This window comes from Lissotriton helveticus, chromosome 12 (assembly GCF_964261635.1).
Source record: "Lissotriton helveticus chromosome 12, aLisHel1.1, whole genome shotgun sequence".
Lineage (NCBI taxonomy): Eukaryota > Metazoa > Chordata > Amphibia > Caudata > Salamandridae > Lissotriton > Lissotriton helveticus.
In genome coordinates this window covers 915,042,391-915,058,340 of record NC_136073.1, presented here as the reverse complement: position 1 = coordinate 915,058,340, position 15,950 = coordinate 915,042,391, and the positions used below count along the sequence as shown (strand labels likewise).

Genomic DNA, 15,950 nt, shown 5'->3' with positions numbered 1-15,950 from the left:
CCACCCTCCTCCCGCCACTACCCAACCCGCCAATCTGCACCCCCGGCCTGTCTCACTCGGGCGAACCCCCGGCCTGTCTCACTCGGGCGAATCACGCGCTTATCGCTCTGCTCCCCCCAAGGACCCCAGAGTTACTTCCAAAGGTTTTAAATAATGCTTAAGGAGATGACTCAATGTAGTCCCACAGGACATGCAAGACAGAAAACTCACAGTCTCATGAAGCACTCCATACATATCTGCAACAAGATTTCAGAATTACTTGATATCCGAGCAGAAAAAACATAAATGCTCCAGAAAAATGTGGAAATGCACAATACACATGCACTGTGTGATAGCGACTGGTGATAGTGGAAAGGAACACAATTCTGTCATATTGCAGTACATAATGGTCAAGCATAACATCTCAAATGACTTCAATTGTCTAACAGCATATTTAGTTTGAGAAAGCACTGTTGTAATATAAAGTTGACGTTTCGATCCATGCAGTTCTACAATAAACAAGGACCTATATCAGGACAAAAGATAGGAACTTCCCTCTATCCTAGAAGAATTATCCTGCCATTATAAGCCAGAGGTGGTGTAGGCGTCGTTGGAAAAATGTATCTCTACTTTTGAACTGGAGATACATTGGGTCAAAGATCCCTAGGACTCATGTGCTTAAATGCCTGAAAATGAAGGAAACCGAGGCCAGCCCTGAGGTGCTCTACTGTCTTCAACGCAGCTTTAAATGGCAAACATCCTTTACAACGCAACCATTACATCGCACTACACTTACAACACAGTCATTACATCGCAACATCCTTTACAACACATGTCACTACAACACAGCATAACAACGCATATCATTACAACGCATACCATTACAACGCATAGTACCCCTACACTATCCAAAACGTGCCCTACTGTTGCACCCGCTGGAGTTAGAATTGTAATTTTATACCTGCACTATCAAACAATTACCCTACTGTTGCACCCCCTGGAGTTAGAATAGTAATTGTTACCCTCACACTATCCAACACTTACCCTACTGTTGCACCCCCTAGAGTTAGAATAGTAATTTTTTATCCCTACACTATCCAACTCTAACCCTACTGTTGCACCCGCTGGAGTTAGAATAGTGATTTTTATCCCTACACTATCCAACACCTACCCAACTATTGCACTGGCTGGAGATAGTATAGTCATTTTTACCCCTAAACTATCCAACAATTACCCTACTGTTACACCCCCTAGAGTTAGAATAGTATTTTTTACCCCCACACTAGCCAACACTTACTCTACTGTTGAACCCCCTGGAGTTAGAATAGTAATTTTTACCCCCACACTATCCAACACTTACCCTACTGTTGCACCCGCTGGAGTTAGAATAGTATTTTTTACCCCCACACTAGCCAACACTTACTCTACTGTTGAACCCCCTGGAGTTAGAATAGTAATTTTTACCCCCACACTATCCAACACTTACCCTACTGTTGCACCCGCTGGAGTTAGAATAGTGATTTTTATCCCTACACTATCCAACACTTACCCAACTATTGCACTGACTGGAGTTAGTATAGCAATTTCCCCTCTACACTATCCAACAATTACCCTACTGTTGCACCCCCTGGAGTTAGAATAGTAATTTTTACCCCAACACTATCCGATACTTACCCTACTGTTGTACCCCCTGGAGTTAGAATAGTATTTTTTACCCCCACACTATCCAACACTTACCCTACTGTTGCACCCCCTGGAGTTAGAATAGTAATGGTCACCCCCACACTATCCAACTCTTACCCTACTGTTGCACCCCCTGGAGTTAGAATAGTAAATTTTATCCCTGCACTATCCGACACTTACCCTACTGTTGCACCCGCGAGAGTTAGAATAGAATTTTTTATCCCTGCACTATCCAACAATTACCCTACTGTTGCACCCCCTGGAGTTAGAATAGTAATTCTTACCCCCACACTATCCAACACTTAACCAACTATTGCACTGACTGGAGATAGTATAGTAATTTTTACCCCTACACTATCCAACAATTACCCTACTGTTGCACCCCCTGGAGTTAGAATAGTACTTTTTATCCCCACACGATCCAACACTTACCCTACTGTTGCACCCCCTGGAGTTAGACTAGTAATTTTTAACCCCACACTATCCAACACTTACCCTACTGTTGCACCCCCTGGAGTTAGAATAGTCATTTGTACCCCTACACTATCCAACACGTACCCTACTGTTGCACCCCCTGGAGTTAGAATAGTATTTTTTACCCCCGCACTATCCAACACTTACCCTACTGTTGCACCCGCTGAAGTTAGAATAGTAATTTTTACCCCTACACTATCCAACACTTACCCTACTGTTGCACCCCCTGGAGTTAGAATAGTAATGTTCACCCCCACACTATCCAACACTTACCCTACTGTTGCACCCCCTGGAGTTAGACTAGTACATTTTATCCCTGCACTATCCAACACTTACCCTACTGTTGCACCTGCTAGAGTTAGAATAGTAATTTTTATTCCTGCACTATCGGACAATTACACTACAGTTGCACCCCCTGGAGTTAGAATAGTAATTTTTACCCCCACACTATCCAACACTTACCTTACTTGCGCACCTCCTGGAATTAGAATAGTAATTTTGTATCCCTACACTAACCAACACTAACCCTACTGTTGCACCCCCTGGAGTTAGAATAGTAATTTTTACCCCCGCACTATCCAACACTTACCCTACTGTTGCACCCCCTGGAGTTAGAATAGTAATTTTGTATCCCTACACTATCCAACACTAACCCTACTGTTGCACCCCCTGGAGTTAGAATAGTAATTTTTACCCCCGCACTATCCAACACTTACCCTACTGTTGCACCTCCTGGAATTCGAATAGTAATTTTGTATCCCTGCACTATCCAACACTAACCCTACTGTTGCACCCCCTGGAGTTAGAATAGTAATTTTTACCCCCGCACTATCCAACACTTACCCTACTGTTGCACCCCCTGGAGTTAGAATAGTAATTGTTTACCCCCACACTATCCAACACTTACCCTACTGTTGCACTCACTGGAGTTAGAATATTAATTTTACCACTACACTATCCAACACTTACCCTACTGTTGCACCCGCTGGAGTTAGAATAGTGATTTTTATCCCTACACTAGCCAACACTTACCCAACTATTGCACTCACTGGAGTTAGAATAGTAATTTTTAGCCCTACACTATACAACAATTACCCTACTGTTGCACCCCCTGGAGTTAGAATAGTAATTTTTAACCACACACTATCCAACACTTACCCTACTGTTGCACCCCCTGGAGTTAGAATAGTAATTTTTCACCCCCACACTATCCAAAACTTACCCTACTGTTGCATCCACTGGAGTTTGGATAGTAATGTTTACCCCCACACTACCCACCACTTACCCTACTGTTGCACCCCCTGGAGTTAGAATAGTAATTTTTATCCCTGCACTATCTAACACTTACCCTACTGTTGTACCCCCTGGAGTTAGAATAGTAATTTTTAACCCCACACTATCCAACACTTACCCTACTGTTGCACCCCCTGGAGTTAGAATAGTAATTATTTATCCCTACACTATCCAACACAAACCCTACTGTTGCACCCCTTGGAGTTAGAATAGTAAATTTGTACCCCCCGCACTATCCAACACTTACCCTACTGTTGCACCCCCTGGAGTTAGAATAGTAATTTTTTACCCCCACACTATCCAACACTTACCCTACTGTTGCACTCCCTGTAGTTAGAATAGTATTTTTTTCCCCTGCACTATCCAACACTTACCCTACTTTTGCACCCCCTGGAGTTAGAATAGTAATTATTACCCCTATACTATCCAATACTTACCTTAAATGCAATATAGTGTTATGTGTTGTAATGGTATGCTTTGTAAAGGTATAATGCGATGTAATGGAATGTGTTGGAAATGTAGTTTCTAAAAATTCGAGGTAGTGTCATGCAATGTAATGGAGTGCGTAGTAAAGAATGTTGCGATGTAAAAACTGCGTTGTAAAGGCATGCATTGTAAATGTATGCGTTGTAACGTCATACATTCACTTTAAATAATACTGTATTCTAATTGTTTATAAATCACTCATTAATGTAGTATTTTGTAAGTTTCCTAATTCACTCATTCATTCACTCACTGTAACCCACACTAATAAGCTTTCCCTGGGTCATTCTTGCTAATTTATTCACTTATTTGCATGCGTGACACACTTGTGCACTCAGACATTCACCTGCTTACTCTTCCTAATTTATTCATTTTCAGTGTCACTCATGGGTCAGTGCTTTTTTGCTCTTTTATTTCACTCACTCTGTCACTCCCATGTTCATTGCATCTCTAACATCGCTCCTCTCCCGCTGGCTCGTGTGGGCGATATCTGCTCCCTAGGGGAGGTCAGTCGGTTCTTCGAATTCATCCTGTGCCTCAAGCTGTCACATTGCCTCTCACACTCAGGCTCAGTCCTTCACTCACAGTTTTCCCCATGGCTCTCTTCTACTTATCTTACTTTAGCGTATCTCTCTTCTCTTTCCCTTAGGTCCCAGTCTCAATGTGCAGTGCCAGGTGCTTAGAGGGGCACAGGAAAGCTGTCCGCGAGGGCCAGGCCAGCTGCTGCTACGACTGCGTGCCTTGTTCAGAACTGGAAATCTCCAACCACACAGGTGTGCAATATTTGAATACACCTGTCACAAAGAAGGGGGCAGAGGATGTCATAAAATATCACACATGTTACAAAGAAGGGGGTAGAGGCACAGAACTACCATGAAAAGGAGAATAATTAAGAGCCTGGGGTGGCACGTATACATGCTTACACAGCTGGAAAGACTTTTGATAAACACACAGGAAAGGACCAGGTGCATTTTTGATTTGATTATGTTTTCAGAAGCATAAAGACATGAAGAGCAGGACAATGAGTTTGGAATATGGTGAATGCAGGATAGTGTGGGATGCCAAAGAGCACATATATGTGCGTCGCCACTAAGTAACAGTTATAGTTAGGACCACATTTTCATAGGAAATTGATTTTTGGTTTGCTAATAACTGTGATGCTGTTTTATGATTCTTCACAAAACTTTACACCAGAATATCTCGTTTACCCATGCGTCTCTCTTGAAAAATGCACTTTTCAATAGGAAATTTAGACATAGTGTTATCCAAAATGGCTGAATGGAATTTTTCAGAAAGCTATATCTTGGTCTAGAAAGCATGCTTTTTGTAATTTGTTGTAACTCCGTTAAGTATTTCTTGAAAAATGAAGGTTAACTATTGATGTATATATCACACATTGCAGAGGATCCGCGGAGCCCACAAATCTAAAGATAAGATCTGATTGGCTGACTCCTTATCATTATGCAGTGCTAATTAGCTCCCATATTAAATCAGTGATGACAAGCTCTGAGACATCATTAATAACATCAATGCAACATCTGAAATTTCATCACTGAGCATGGGCACATCTTATTGTTACCTTACGATAAAAGTTATTGTTACTTAAGTTTGTTTAAAATGTTATATCTTAACTGACATTTCTACCTCACTATAACGTCACCTTACCTTTTGGGTCATCCCCCAACCAGGAGGTACGTTTTCAGAGTGGTGGAGAAAGGGGCATGGCCTGTGTCCACCACTTAGCAATCCCACTGTGTGAGGCTTACTGGAGGTAGCAGGTAGGCTAGTTGGCCCCTAAGGGCCCCCAGCAGCAAAGGGGGCTTCATCCCCCAACCAAGAGTGCACCAAGAGGCACGTTTGCAAAGAGATGAACCAAGGGGGCGTGGCCTGGTATCAGAACTCAGCAATCCTGCTGTGTGGGGATTACTCGAGGTAATAGAAAGGGTAGTTGGCCCCCAAGGATTTCCTTGGGGGCCACGTACCCCTCCTGTTACTTCCAGTAAGTCCCATACAGTGGGATTGCTAAGAAGTCTTCAAGAGCCATGCCCCCGTTGCTCCACCACTCTGCAAATACGCATCCTGGCACACTACTGGTAGGGGGATGAAGTCCACTTTACTCCGAAGGGACTTTGGCGGCCAAGAAGCCCTCCTTGTACCACCTGTAAGTCTTACACAGCGGAATTCCTGTGTGCTGGTAGGAGGCCCAGCCCCCTTTCCCCTCAACTCTGCAAACACGACTACCAGTTGAAGATGCATTTGCAATGTAATAGGTTTCGCATTTGCGAGAGTTAGAGCTATTGGTGTTGTAAAAGTTTTATTAATGTTTCTTGGAGTGGAGTGGATGTAGGTTGTATGTAGTGGAATTATGTGGTATGTTATGCAGTGATTTTATTTGGATAGAAAGTATGTGGTATTTAGTGTATAGGAATTATCTAGAGTGGGATTATGTGTTATGGAGAGTAAATATGTAGTATGGTAGTCTGTGTTGTGGAGTGGTAACCTCAGGTTTTGTCTTCCTCGTTTCATAGAAGCTAAATTATGAACTCAATGAGACAAAAAAAGAGGTATGAGCAGGGCCACTGGAATTATGCGACTGACATTTGCACAATTATACATTCTCTGCATTTGTCACATAACCCATAATCTGCAGATTGGAACAAAAAACCCTTGTTTCTATGTCCTGGTCCTTGTCCTCAGGATTGGGATGATGCTAATCAGGGTCCACCTTTCAATAGCTTCTAGTCTGACCTGCTCTTATGGCACAGACGTTTGAAGTGATTAAGCGGGGAGGGAGATCTGCAACGAAAAATAAATACAATCTAATATTCAGTACTAATTATCCCCTCTAAATATCAGGTCTTATAATCAGAATATACCACATGTACTTGTAAAACAAAAATATGTTTCCACTTTATGAGCCAGAGTTGTAAGCAGATAGGAGAGGATGCTATAAAACGCTGTGAGGAGAAAAAGAACCATTAATATCAACCAAGCCAAGTACTATCAACACTATTCCTGAGCTACCTAGACTTTCTACCTACCCTTGGTTCTGTAATGCCTGTCATCACAGGGGAGGTGGAGCAAAGCTCAATCATAATCTGTACACAACACTTTGTTATAAGTCAAAAGAAACAACATCATGTGCTCAATATAAACATGCGACCTGTATATACTTATTTCTCTCCATAAATGTTATCATATTCAAATGCAATAAACAAACGTTCCGGCCTTTCTGCAGTGGAAATCCAGCGTTATAAATACTCTATGACCATCATGGGTATAGTTACCACTGGAAACTTAAAAACATTCAAATCACTTTCCCGCACGAGTCACAGGATGCAACTCACCAACAGGAATGTCAGGAAACAAAACAAAAAGGCACAATGAAGTATCTACCTCTCATGAGGGGAGAGGTGTGGCACCGCGGCCAGGGCGACTGACGTTGGAATCTGGAGATCACGGTTTGATCCCTGGCTCCAGCGGCAGGTTATCCCAGCACCATGTGACTCTGGGCAATAGCTTGCTTAATCTTCCCGACGACCCCCAGCGTCTAGAGACCCTTGCGGGTGATTGTTCGCGCTTTACAAATGTGTATTATTATTATTATTATTATTATAATATGTAATTACAGCCAAATCAGACTTCCAATCGAAAACAACTCAGGAAAGTTCAGCCGCACTAATTTATGAAGCGAAGAAGACCTGAGTGGTGCTACTAGCACCCTTACCACAAAGCAACAGAGTTCTCCCTCGTCTTGTTCACCGCTTCTAAACCAAGAATAATCGGCAACGTCTTCCGCTCTAGAAAAGACCATGAACCCTTCAGGACGATACGTGCACGTCCATGCGTCTCTTCTGGTCCTCATGGTTTGATAGGAATTGGAGTTCATTCCCTCTATTTCGGGCGTTTACAGTACCGACCATGAGAGCGTTCAAGAGGGGGGCTTCCTCAGATGGGATTTGACATTCTACCTCAAACTGCTCAAACATTACTAAAAATTCAGCGACAAGTGTTACAGCATGGTGGAAGGCTCTTTTCAAACCTAGAATGGTCACCTGTTACTTATTGCTAAATGTGGGTGTTAAATTGGTACTAATGGTATGTAACCCACTCTTGCTTCTTTCTGCGCCTTTCTTGCCTCTTTCTGCACTTTTTTTTCTTTGCAGTGAACACAGAATACATAACATAGAAGGCAAAAATACAATGTGTAGCAACCCCCCTTTCCCCTTCCCCCAGGGCTGAGAATATGCAACGAGTGCCAAATCTTTAAAAACCTAAAATGATATATCATATTAGAGCACGAATAACATAGTGCGAAATATCCAAATAAGATGTAAAATGCTACAGCGAACGATTGTGAAAAATAAAATGATCATTATGACCAAAAACATAAGATAAAGTGGCCCAACACAACAGCAGATTAAATATTCATCAATGTGGTTAAAAAAACAAGAGGTAAAGTGACCAGTGCGACAGTACATCATTAAAAATAGAAAAACACCACGGCAGAATAAATATTAATCGATGTGGCTAAAGAGCATGAGACAAAGTGACCAGTGCAACAGTACATCATGAAGCAAAAAAGTACCTCAGCAGAATGAATAACACACATTTAAGTTATGTTATGTTATGTTATGTGCGTACTCTTTTATAGCGCACGGCTACCCAAACGGGTGTCCCGGCGCTTTAGCAAAGAGATCGGAGACCAGAAAATCCAGACAGCAACTCAGAAAGTCATGGCGATCACGCAGAAAAGAGCCACGTCTTTAGCTCCTTTCTAAACGTCAGGAGACTATTGGCTTTCCGTAAAGAGATCGGAAGCCCATTCCAATGGAGGGCCGCTAGATAGCGGAAGGACCGACCACCCATCCGCACACGTTTGATAGACGGGACCACAATCGTGGCAGATGAAGCTGATCGCAGCACCCTCTTTGGAACATAAAAGGCCAGTCTCTTCTTGATGTACTGAGGGCCTATAGAGTGCAGGGCTTTAAAAGCCAGAGTCAGAGTTTTAAAAATAACTCTTTTAGAAATCGGTAGCCAATGTAGCTCCTTAAGCAAACCAGAGGCTCTGGCTCTGCGTGGAAGGCCAAAGATTGCCCTTGCAGCAGAGTTTTGGACTATCTGCAATCTTGCCAACAAATATTTCGGCAGGCCCGCATAGAGTGCATTAGCATAGTCAAAACGTGATCCAACTAATGCCTAATTTAGATAAAGTGCAATCCTTAAGCACTATCCTCGCTCACGTCAGGATTTGATAAATTAAGCCAGCGAGAAAGAGGCTCCCAAATGACTAATCCTTTTTTTTTTGCTCGATGACCCTTTTTGGAATAAATTGCCTTTTCAAGAGAAAAAAATGAATAAAACTGAGCTAACTATTGCCTAAACAATGGGGGATTAGGGTCCAACCAGGCAGACGCAATGCTCAGCTTGTAGGTAGCCATGGCAAAGAATTTTAGGGCCCCCGTTCTTTCTATCTATCAAGTCCTGTATACCATGTAGTATGGTGGAGGGTGTTAAAAGTACATTTTGAAGTAGCACAAGACCTAAGAAGGATTGAATTTTATTTAGTAACTGCTCCAATGTTACACATGTGGCGAACATGTGGATTCAGTCGGCGCTAAATTAATCACAGCACGGACAGTGTGTACCTTTCCCGGTCCCCCATTTTGCTATCCTGGAGGGAGTAAAATATAAGAAGAAACAAGTTTTGTAAAACTGCGCTTGAAGACTAGCAGACAGCAAATCATTTTGGGCAGATTTAAGCGCCAGGCAGAAAACATTATTAGAAATGTTCCGTTTTTTCTGCCACTTAGTTGAAACTATAGTCAGAACGTCAGGCATTAAGCTATTGAGGAAATTGTAAATGATGCCAATGCGTGGAGGAGTGGTTCTGCAAAGCTTCCCGATCAATTCAGTTAGCAAAACCTGAAGGCCCCCCTGTCTTCCGCAAAAAGAAAGACTTAATAGCAAGATATTTAAAGGAGTCCCTATTATCTAAATTATAGAGGGATTGAAGTTCTTCAAAGGACAAGACCTCTTCGGGTGAGCAAAAGTCACCTAATTTCTTAAGCCCCTTATCTATCCAGATTTGAAAGTACGATGGTCCAAAAATATCCAGTAGATTGGGATTATTCTTGATAGGGGTATAAAAGTTCAATCTAACTTTACCTAGATTATTGTGAATGGCAGAGAAAACCTTATAGACACCCAGAAGGGTCTTGAATTTGACCCTTTTATATAATATCCAAATTCCAGCCGTTGCCACAAGCAACCCCAAGCATTGGGACCGAGCAAAAGTTCAAAGGGTGAGGGTAGACCTGCAGCGGGTGTTAGGGGTGAGACTTGAAGCAGTATAGGAGACGATTGTAAGACGGTGGCCCAATTATATATTTTTAAGATGGGTATGGCCCACCCCCCTCTTTCCCGGGGAACGGACAAGAATTTATATGCCCTCCTAGGTTGAGAGAATGCCCACAAAAACTGAGAGAATAACCTATCAAATCTTAAAAGTGTTGACTTGTTGAACACCAAAGGTATGGCTCTAAACAAGTACAACATTTTTGAAAAAAAAATCATTTTTAATATATTGCAGTGACCAACAATGGAATTTAGTTTTAGCCACAACTCTTCCATCGTTCCAGGTGACATTTTTGTTGATTATTATTTGGGTTTTCCCTTTGTTCAGTTTATATCCTGATATGGAACTAAATAAATGGGCCTCAGCCTGGATTTCTGGAATGGCTTTCTCCGGATCCGATGTGACCAAAGCCAGATCATCGGCATAGGTCATGATTTTAGTTGCCAGGCCAAATCTATGATATGTATAGCCGGATTTCCTTCAAGTTTTTTAATAAGTGGGTCGATGTACATGGCAAAGAGTAGTGGGGAGCAGGGACAGCCCTGTTGGGTCCCCCACAAGATTTTCATTTGCTCTGTTAAAGACCCGTTAATAGACACCCTAGCCATAGGTGTAAGGTATAATGCCTTAATGGCCTGGATGGCTTTAGGCCCAAAATTCATTCTCTGCATAACGCCCCAAAGAAAGTTCCAGGAGACCCGATAAAATGCTTTTTCAGCATTAAGGAGTATTTCTGCATTTCTGTTGCTTATTTCTGCCCTTTCTTTCTTTTTCTGCAGTTCTTTCGCCTTGTTCTGCTCATATCTTGTACTTTCTGTACCTCTTTTGCCTCTTTCTGCACCTGTGTTGCCTCTTTCTGCTTGCAGGGCCGGTCGCTCCACACACCGCGCATCTCCCCCCCATGGGTGCCCAAGACTCCTGCCCCCTCCGCTGCTGCCGTGAGCCCTCTGCCGCTGTCTCGATCCAGAGCAGCGCTGACCGCCCCTGTGCACGTGTCTCCCGCACTCTCGCCATCTGAGTGCCAGGTTCAGGTTCAGTGTGATATTGTTGTGCCCATTATTGTTGTGCCAGTACCTTTGTGCTCTATCGTATTTTTGCTTAGCCCTTGTTCCCCGTGTCTGTTCCCGCCGTTTCTTCCCCTCTCCGATCCCCGCCGCTGCTCCCCTGCGGCCTGCCCCTTTTGTATTCTGTAACCCTCCCTCGACCGCCCATTGGCCACCCCGCTCCCGCCTCCCAGCTGCTCCTCCCTCCCACTTCGACATTTATGGAGGTCGCCGCGCATACGCGCAGTGTGCACGCGCAGTGTGCACGCGCAGTGTGCACGCCGATTGTGCGCCGAAGGCGCGCCAAAGGCAAGCCCGTCTGCGCACGTCCGCACCTGGACCGCGCCCAGCGCCAGAACCCCTGACCCCCGAAGATACCAGCCCACACGACGGACTTACGACGCCGCCACCCTCAACGCACTCAACGCCGGCCGGAACCCCGCCTGCTACTGAGCCACACCGAAACGCACCCACGTACCCTTCACCTGCCAAGCCTGCAAGTTCACCTGCCTCCGGACCTGCACCGCACCCGCCAAGCCAAGCACCAGCAGGAACCACCTCAAGTGCATCCTGCTCAACACACGCTCCGTCCACAGACACGCCATGGAACTCTGGAACCTGCTCGACACAACATCTCCAGACGTCGCCTTCCTCACGGAAACCTGGATGAACGCCTCCTCAGCACCCGACATCGCCATAGCCATCCGGGACGGAGGGACCGCGTCAACCAGACTGGAGGAGGCATCGCCATCGTACACAAGAACACCATCCGCATCTCGACCAACTCCAATGACACCTTCACCGCCGCCGAACACCTCCACTTCCAGATACACACCGACCCCAAGACGACCCTCAGAGGCACCCTCATCTACAGACCCCCGGGACCACGCACACAATTCAGCGAACACATCACAGACTTCATCAGCCCGCACGCCCTCGCCTCCTCTGACTACATCCTCCTAGGGGACCTCAACTTCCACCTGGAGAACAACAAGGACAGCAACACCACCACCCTGCTGGACAACCTCGCCAACCTTGGACTCAAGCAACTGGTGAACACCCCCACCCACTACGCCGGCTACACGCTTGACCCCGTCTTCTCCTCCAGCAAGCACATCTCCTTTAGCCACTCCACCGGACTTCAATGGACTGATCACAGCTGCATCCACTTCAGCTTCAGGAGAAACACGACCCACCACCACCCACAACAGGTCCCTCGCCGGAGCTGGAGCAAGATCACCGCCGAACAGCTCACCACCTCCCTCCGCCAGAACCATCCCGCCAGCACTACGGACCCCAACTAAGCTCACACAGTGGCTGACCGCCTGCGCCGACGACCTCACACCACTAAAGAACCCTCCCAGCAGGCCCGGCAGCAAGAAAGCCCCCTGGTTCACCGACGAACTCAAGGACTCCAAGAAGAACTGCCGCACCCTCGAGAAAGCCTGGCGCCACGACCAGACCTCAGATAACATGACCGCCCTCAAGCACGCCACCTGCAAGCACCACCAGCTGATCCGCACCACCAAGAAGACAGCATTCAAAGAACGACTGGACAACAACGCCCACGACAGCAAGGAACTCTTCAGCATTGTCAAAGAGCTCTCCAACCCCAACGCCAGAATCAACGACATCACTCCCTCGCAAGACCTCTGCGACTCTCTCGCCTCGTTCTTCCATCGCCAAATCGCCGACATACACAACAGCTTCGGCGCACCAACCACGCACCCAACTGCCGAACCAACGCCCCCCACCACCACCCTCTGCAACTGGACCCCGGTCAGCACCGAAGACACCACCCGCACGATGAACACCATCCACTCCGGATCACCAACCGACCCCTGCCCCCACCACGTCTTCAACAAGGCCAACTCCATCATCGCACCGCAACTGCGGGACATCATCAACACATCCTTCCACACCGCCACCTTCCAGGAGAGCTGGAAGCACGCCGAGCTCAGCGCCCTCCTGAAGAAACCAACAGCGGACCCCACCGACCTCAAGAACTTCCGCCCCATCTCGCTCCTCCGTTTTCCTGCCAAAGTCATCGAGAAGACCGTCAACAGACAGCTTGCCGCATTCCTTGAGACGAATGGATCCCTCGACCCCTCGCAGTCCGGTTTCCGAGCCAACCACAGCACCAAGACCGCCCTGATCGCAGCCACCGATGACATCAGATCCCTGCTCAACAACGGGGAAACCAATAAACAACTAAGGGTTGGCTCTAATCAGTATGGCTGAGCCTTCATAGAACATAACAAAAGAGAGATTGCCAGTACTGATAACACCGCAGTAACATAAATTCAAACACAGTACTTGAGAAAATATTCAAGACTGAATGCTAGTTAATAGCTTTTATTCTTATTTATGATTTCATCAAAAGATACTTTTTCATTTTGTGAGAACAAACATGTAAAAAACAATTTACTGACCAAAATCACAACTGGGGATGAACATTCATCATATCGCTCATATCACAACCATACAAAAAACAATCATTCAAGGGGAGAAGGGGAGCACTGAATAAGAGAGCTACAACATTTAACAAAACATACAATATTTACAATATAATACAATACCATACAAAAACCAGAAAAGCCAATGTCTGCAAAACACTTAGAAAATACTTTCTTCTGATACACAATCAATTTATAACGTACATTCCTCTAGTTAAGTATAAAAAATACTCCTTGGATGTTTTTAGAACAAGGGATAATGTACAAAAATTAGTGATAAGCAACAATTATCAAGACATTCAGGCTTATCACTGAAGCAGACAGTAAGATGGCTGGGGCCTACGCGTTTCGAATCCCAATGACTTGTAGGGATTCTCTTCAGGGCCTTTGGGATTTTATTCTGTATTTTGGAGAATGAATAATCTCGCTATTATTCATTCTCCAAAATACATTATCCCTTGTTCTAAAAACATCCAAGAAGTATTTTTTATACTTAACTAGAGGAATGTACGTTATAAATTGATTGTGTATCAGAAGAAAGTATTTTCTAAGTGTTTTGCAGACATTGGCTTTTCTGGTTTTTGTATGGTATTGTATTATATTGTAAATATTGTATGTTTTGTTAAATGTTGTAGCTCTCTTATTCAGTGCTCCCCTTCTCCCCTTGAATGATTGTTTTTTGTATGGTTGTGATATGAGCGATATGATGAATGTTCATCCCCAGTTGTGATTTTGGTCAGTAAATTGTTTTTTACATGTTTGTTCTCACAAAATGAAAAAGTATCTTTTGATGAAATCATAAATAAGAATAAAAGCTATTAACTAGCATTCAGTCTTGAATATTTTCTCAAGTACTGTGTTTGAATTTATGTTACTGCGGTGTTATCAGTACTGGCAATCTCTCTTTTGTTATGTTCAACAACGGGGAAACAGCAGCCCTCATCCTCCTGGACCTCTCCGCAGCGTTCGATACTGTCTGCCACCCCACCCTACTACAGCGCCTCAGCAACATCGGAATCCAAGTGAAGGCACTGGAGTGGATCATCTCATTCCTCGCCGGAAGAACCCAGAGAGTCCGCCTCCCCAGTTCATATCCGAGGCCACCGAAGTCATTTGTGGTGTACCACAAGGATCATCACTCAGCCCAACCCTCTTCAACGTCTACATGAGCCCTCTCGCAGCCATCGCACGCAAACACAACCTCAACATCATCTCCTACGCCAACGACACCCAGCTGATCCTCTCCCTTACCAACGACCCCGCCACCGCCAGAACCAGCCTACATGAAGGGATGAAAGACGTCGTCGAATGGATGAAGAACAGCCGCCTGAAACTGAACTCAGACAAGACGGAAGTCCTCATCCTGGGATCATCGCCCTCTGCCTGGGACGACTCCTGGTGGCCCCCCGCCCTGGGCAACCCCCCCAAACCAACGGACCATGCACGCAACCTGGGATTCATCCTGGACTCCTCCCTCTCGATGACCAGACAAGTCAACACCATCTCGTCATCATGCTTCAACACCCTGCACATGCTCCGTAAGATCTTCCGATGGATCCCCACCGAAACCAGGAAGACAGTCACCCAGGCACTCGTCACCAGCCGACTGGACTACGTAAACACCCTCTACGCCGGAACCACAGCCAAACTTCAGAAAAGACTCCAGCGCATCCAGAATGCCTCCGCACGACTCGTCCTGGACATCCCCCGACACAGCCACATCTCCGGCCATCTGAGAGGCCTGCACTGGCTCCCCGTCAGCAAGAGGATCACGTTCAGGCTCCTCCTCACCCACGCACACAAGGCACTCCATGACCTGGGCCCCAAGTACCTCAACAACCGCCTGACCTTCTACGCACCCACCCGCCAGCTACGATTGACCAGCCTCGCCCTCGCCATCGTACCACGCATCCGCAAAGCCACCGCCGGGGGAAGATCCTTCTCCTACCTGGCAGCCAAGACATGGAACTCCCTCCCGATCCACCTCCGGCTGACCCAGAATCATCTCTCCTTCAGGAAGCTCCTCAAGACCTGGCTCTTCGAGCAGTAGCGGACCCCCTCCCCCCCAGCGCCTTGAGACCCTCCGGGTGAGTAGCGCGCTATACAAATGCCCATGATTGATTGATTGATTGATTTCTGCACTTTACTTGCTTCTTTCTGTGTACCTCTTGCCTCTGT

The 15,950-nt window shown here is 45.6% G+C and overlaps 1 protein-coding gene across 1 annotated transcript in view; it reads left to right on the top strand.

The window, feature by feature from the left end:
- Positions 1-15,950, top strand: part of LOC144798232 (extracellular calcium-sensing receptor-like) — a 124,272-nt gene that overhangs the window by 94,708 nt on the left and 13,614 nt on the right. Inside the window, exon 4 of the mRNA XM_078668981.1 lies at positions 4,562-4,685. Coding sequence (XP_078525107.1) covers positions 4,562-4,685 — 124 coding nt within the window. The remainder of the gene's footprint in view (positions 1-4,561; positions 4,686-15,950) is intronic.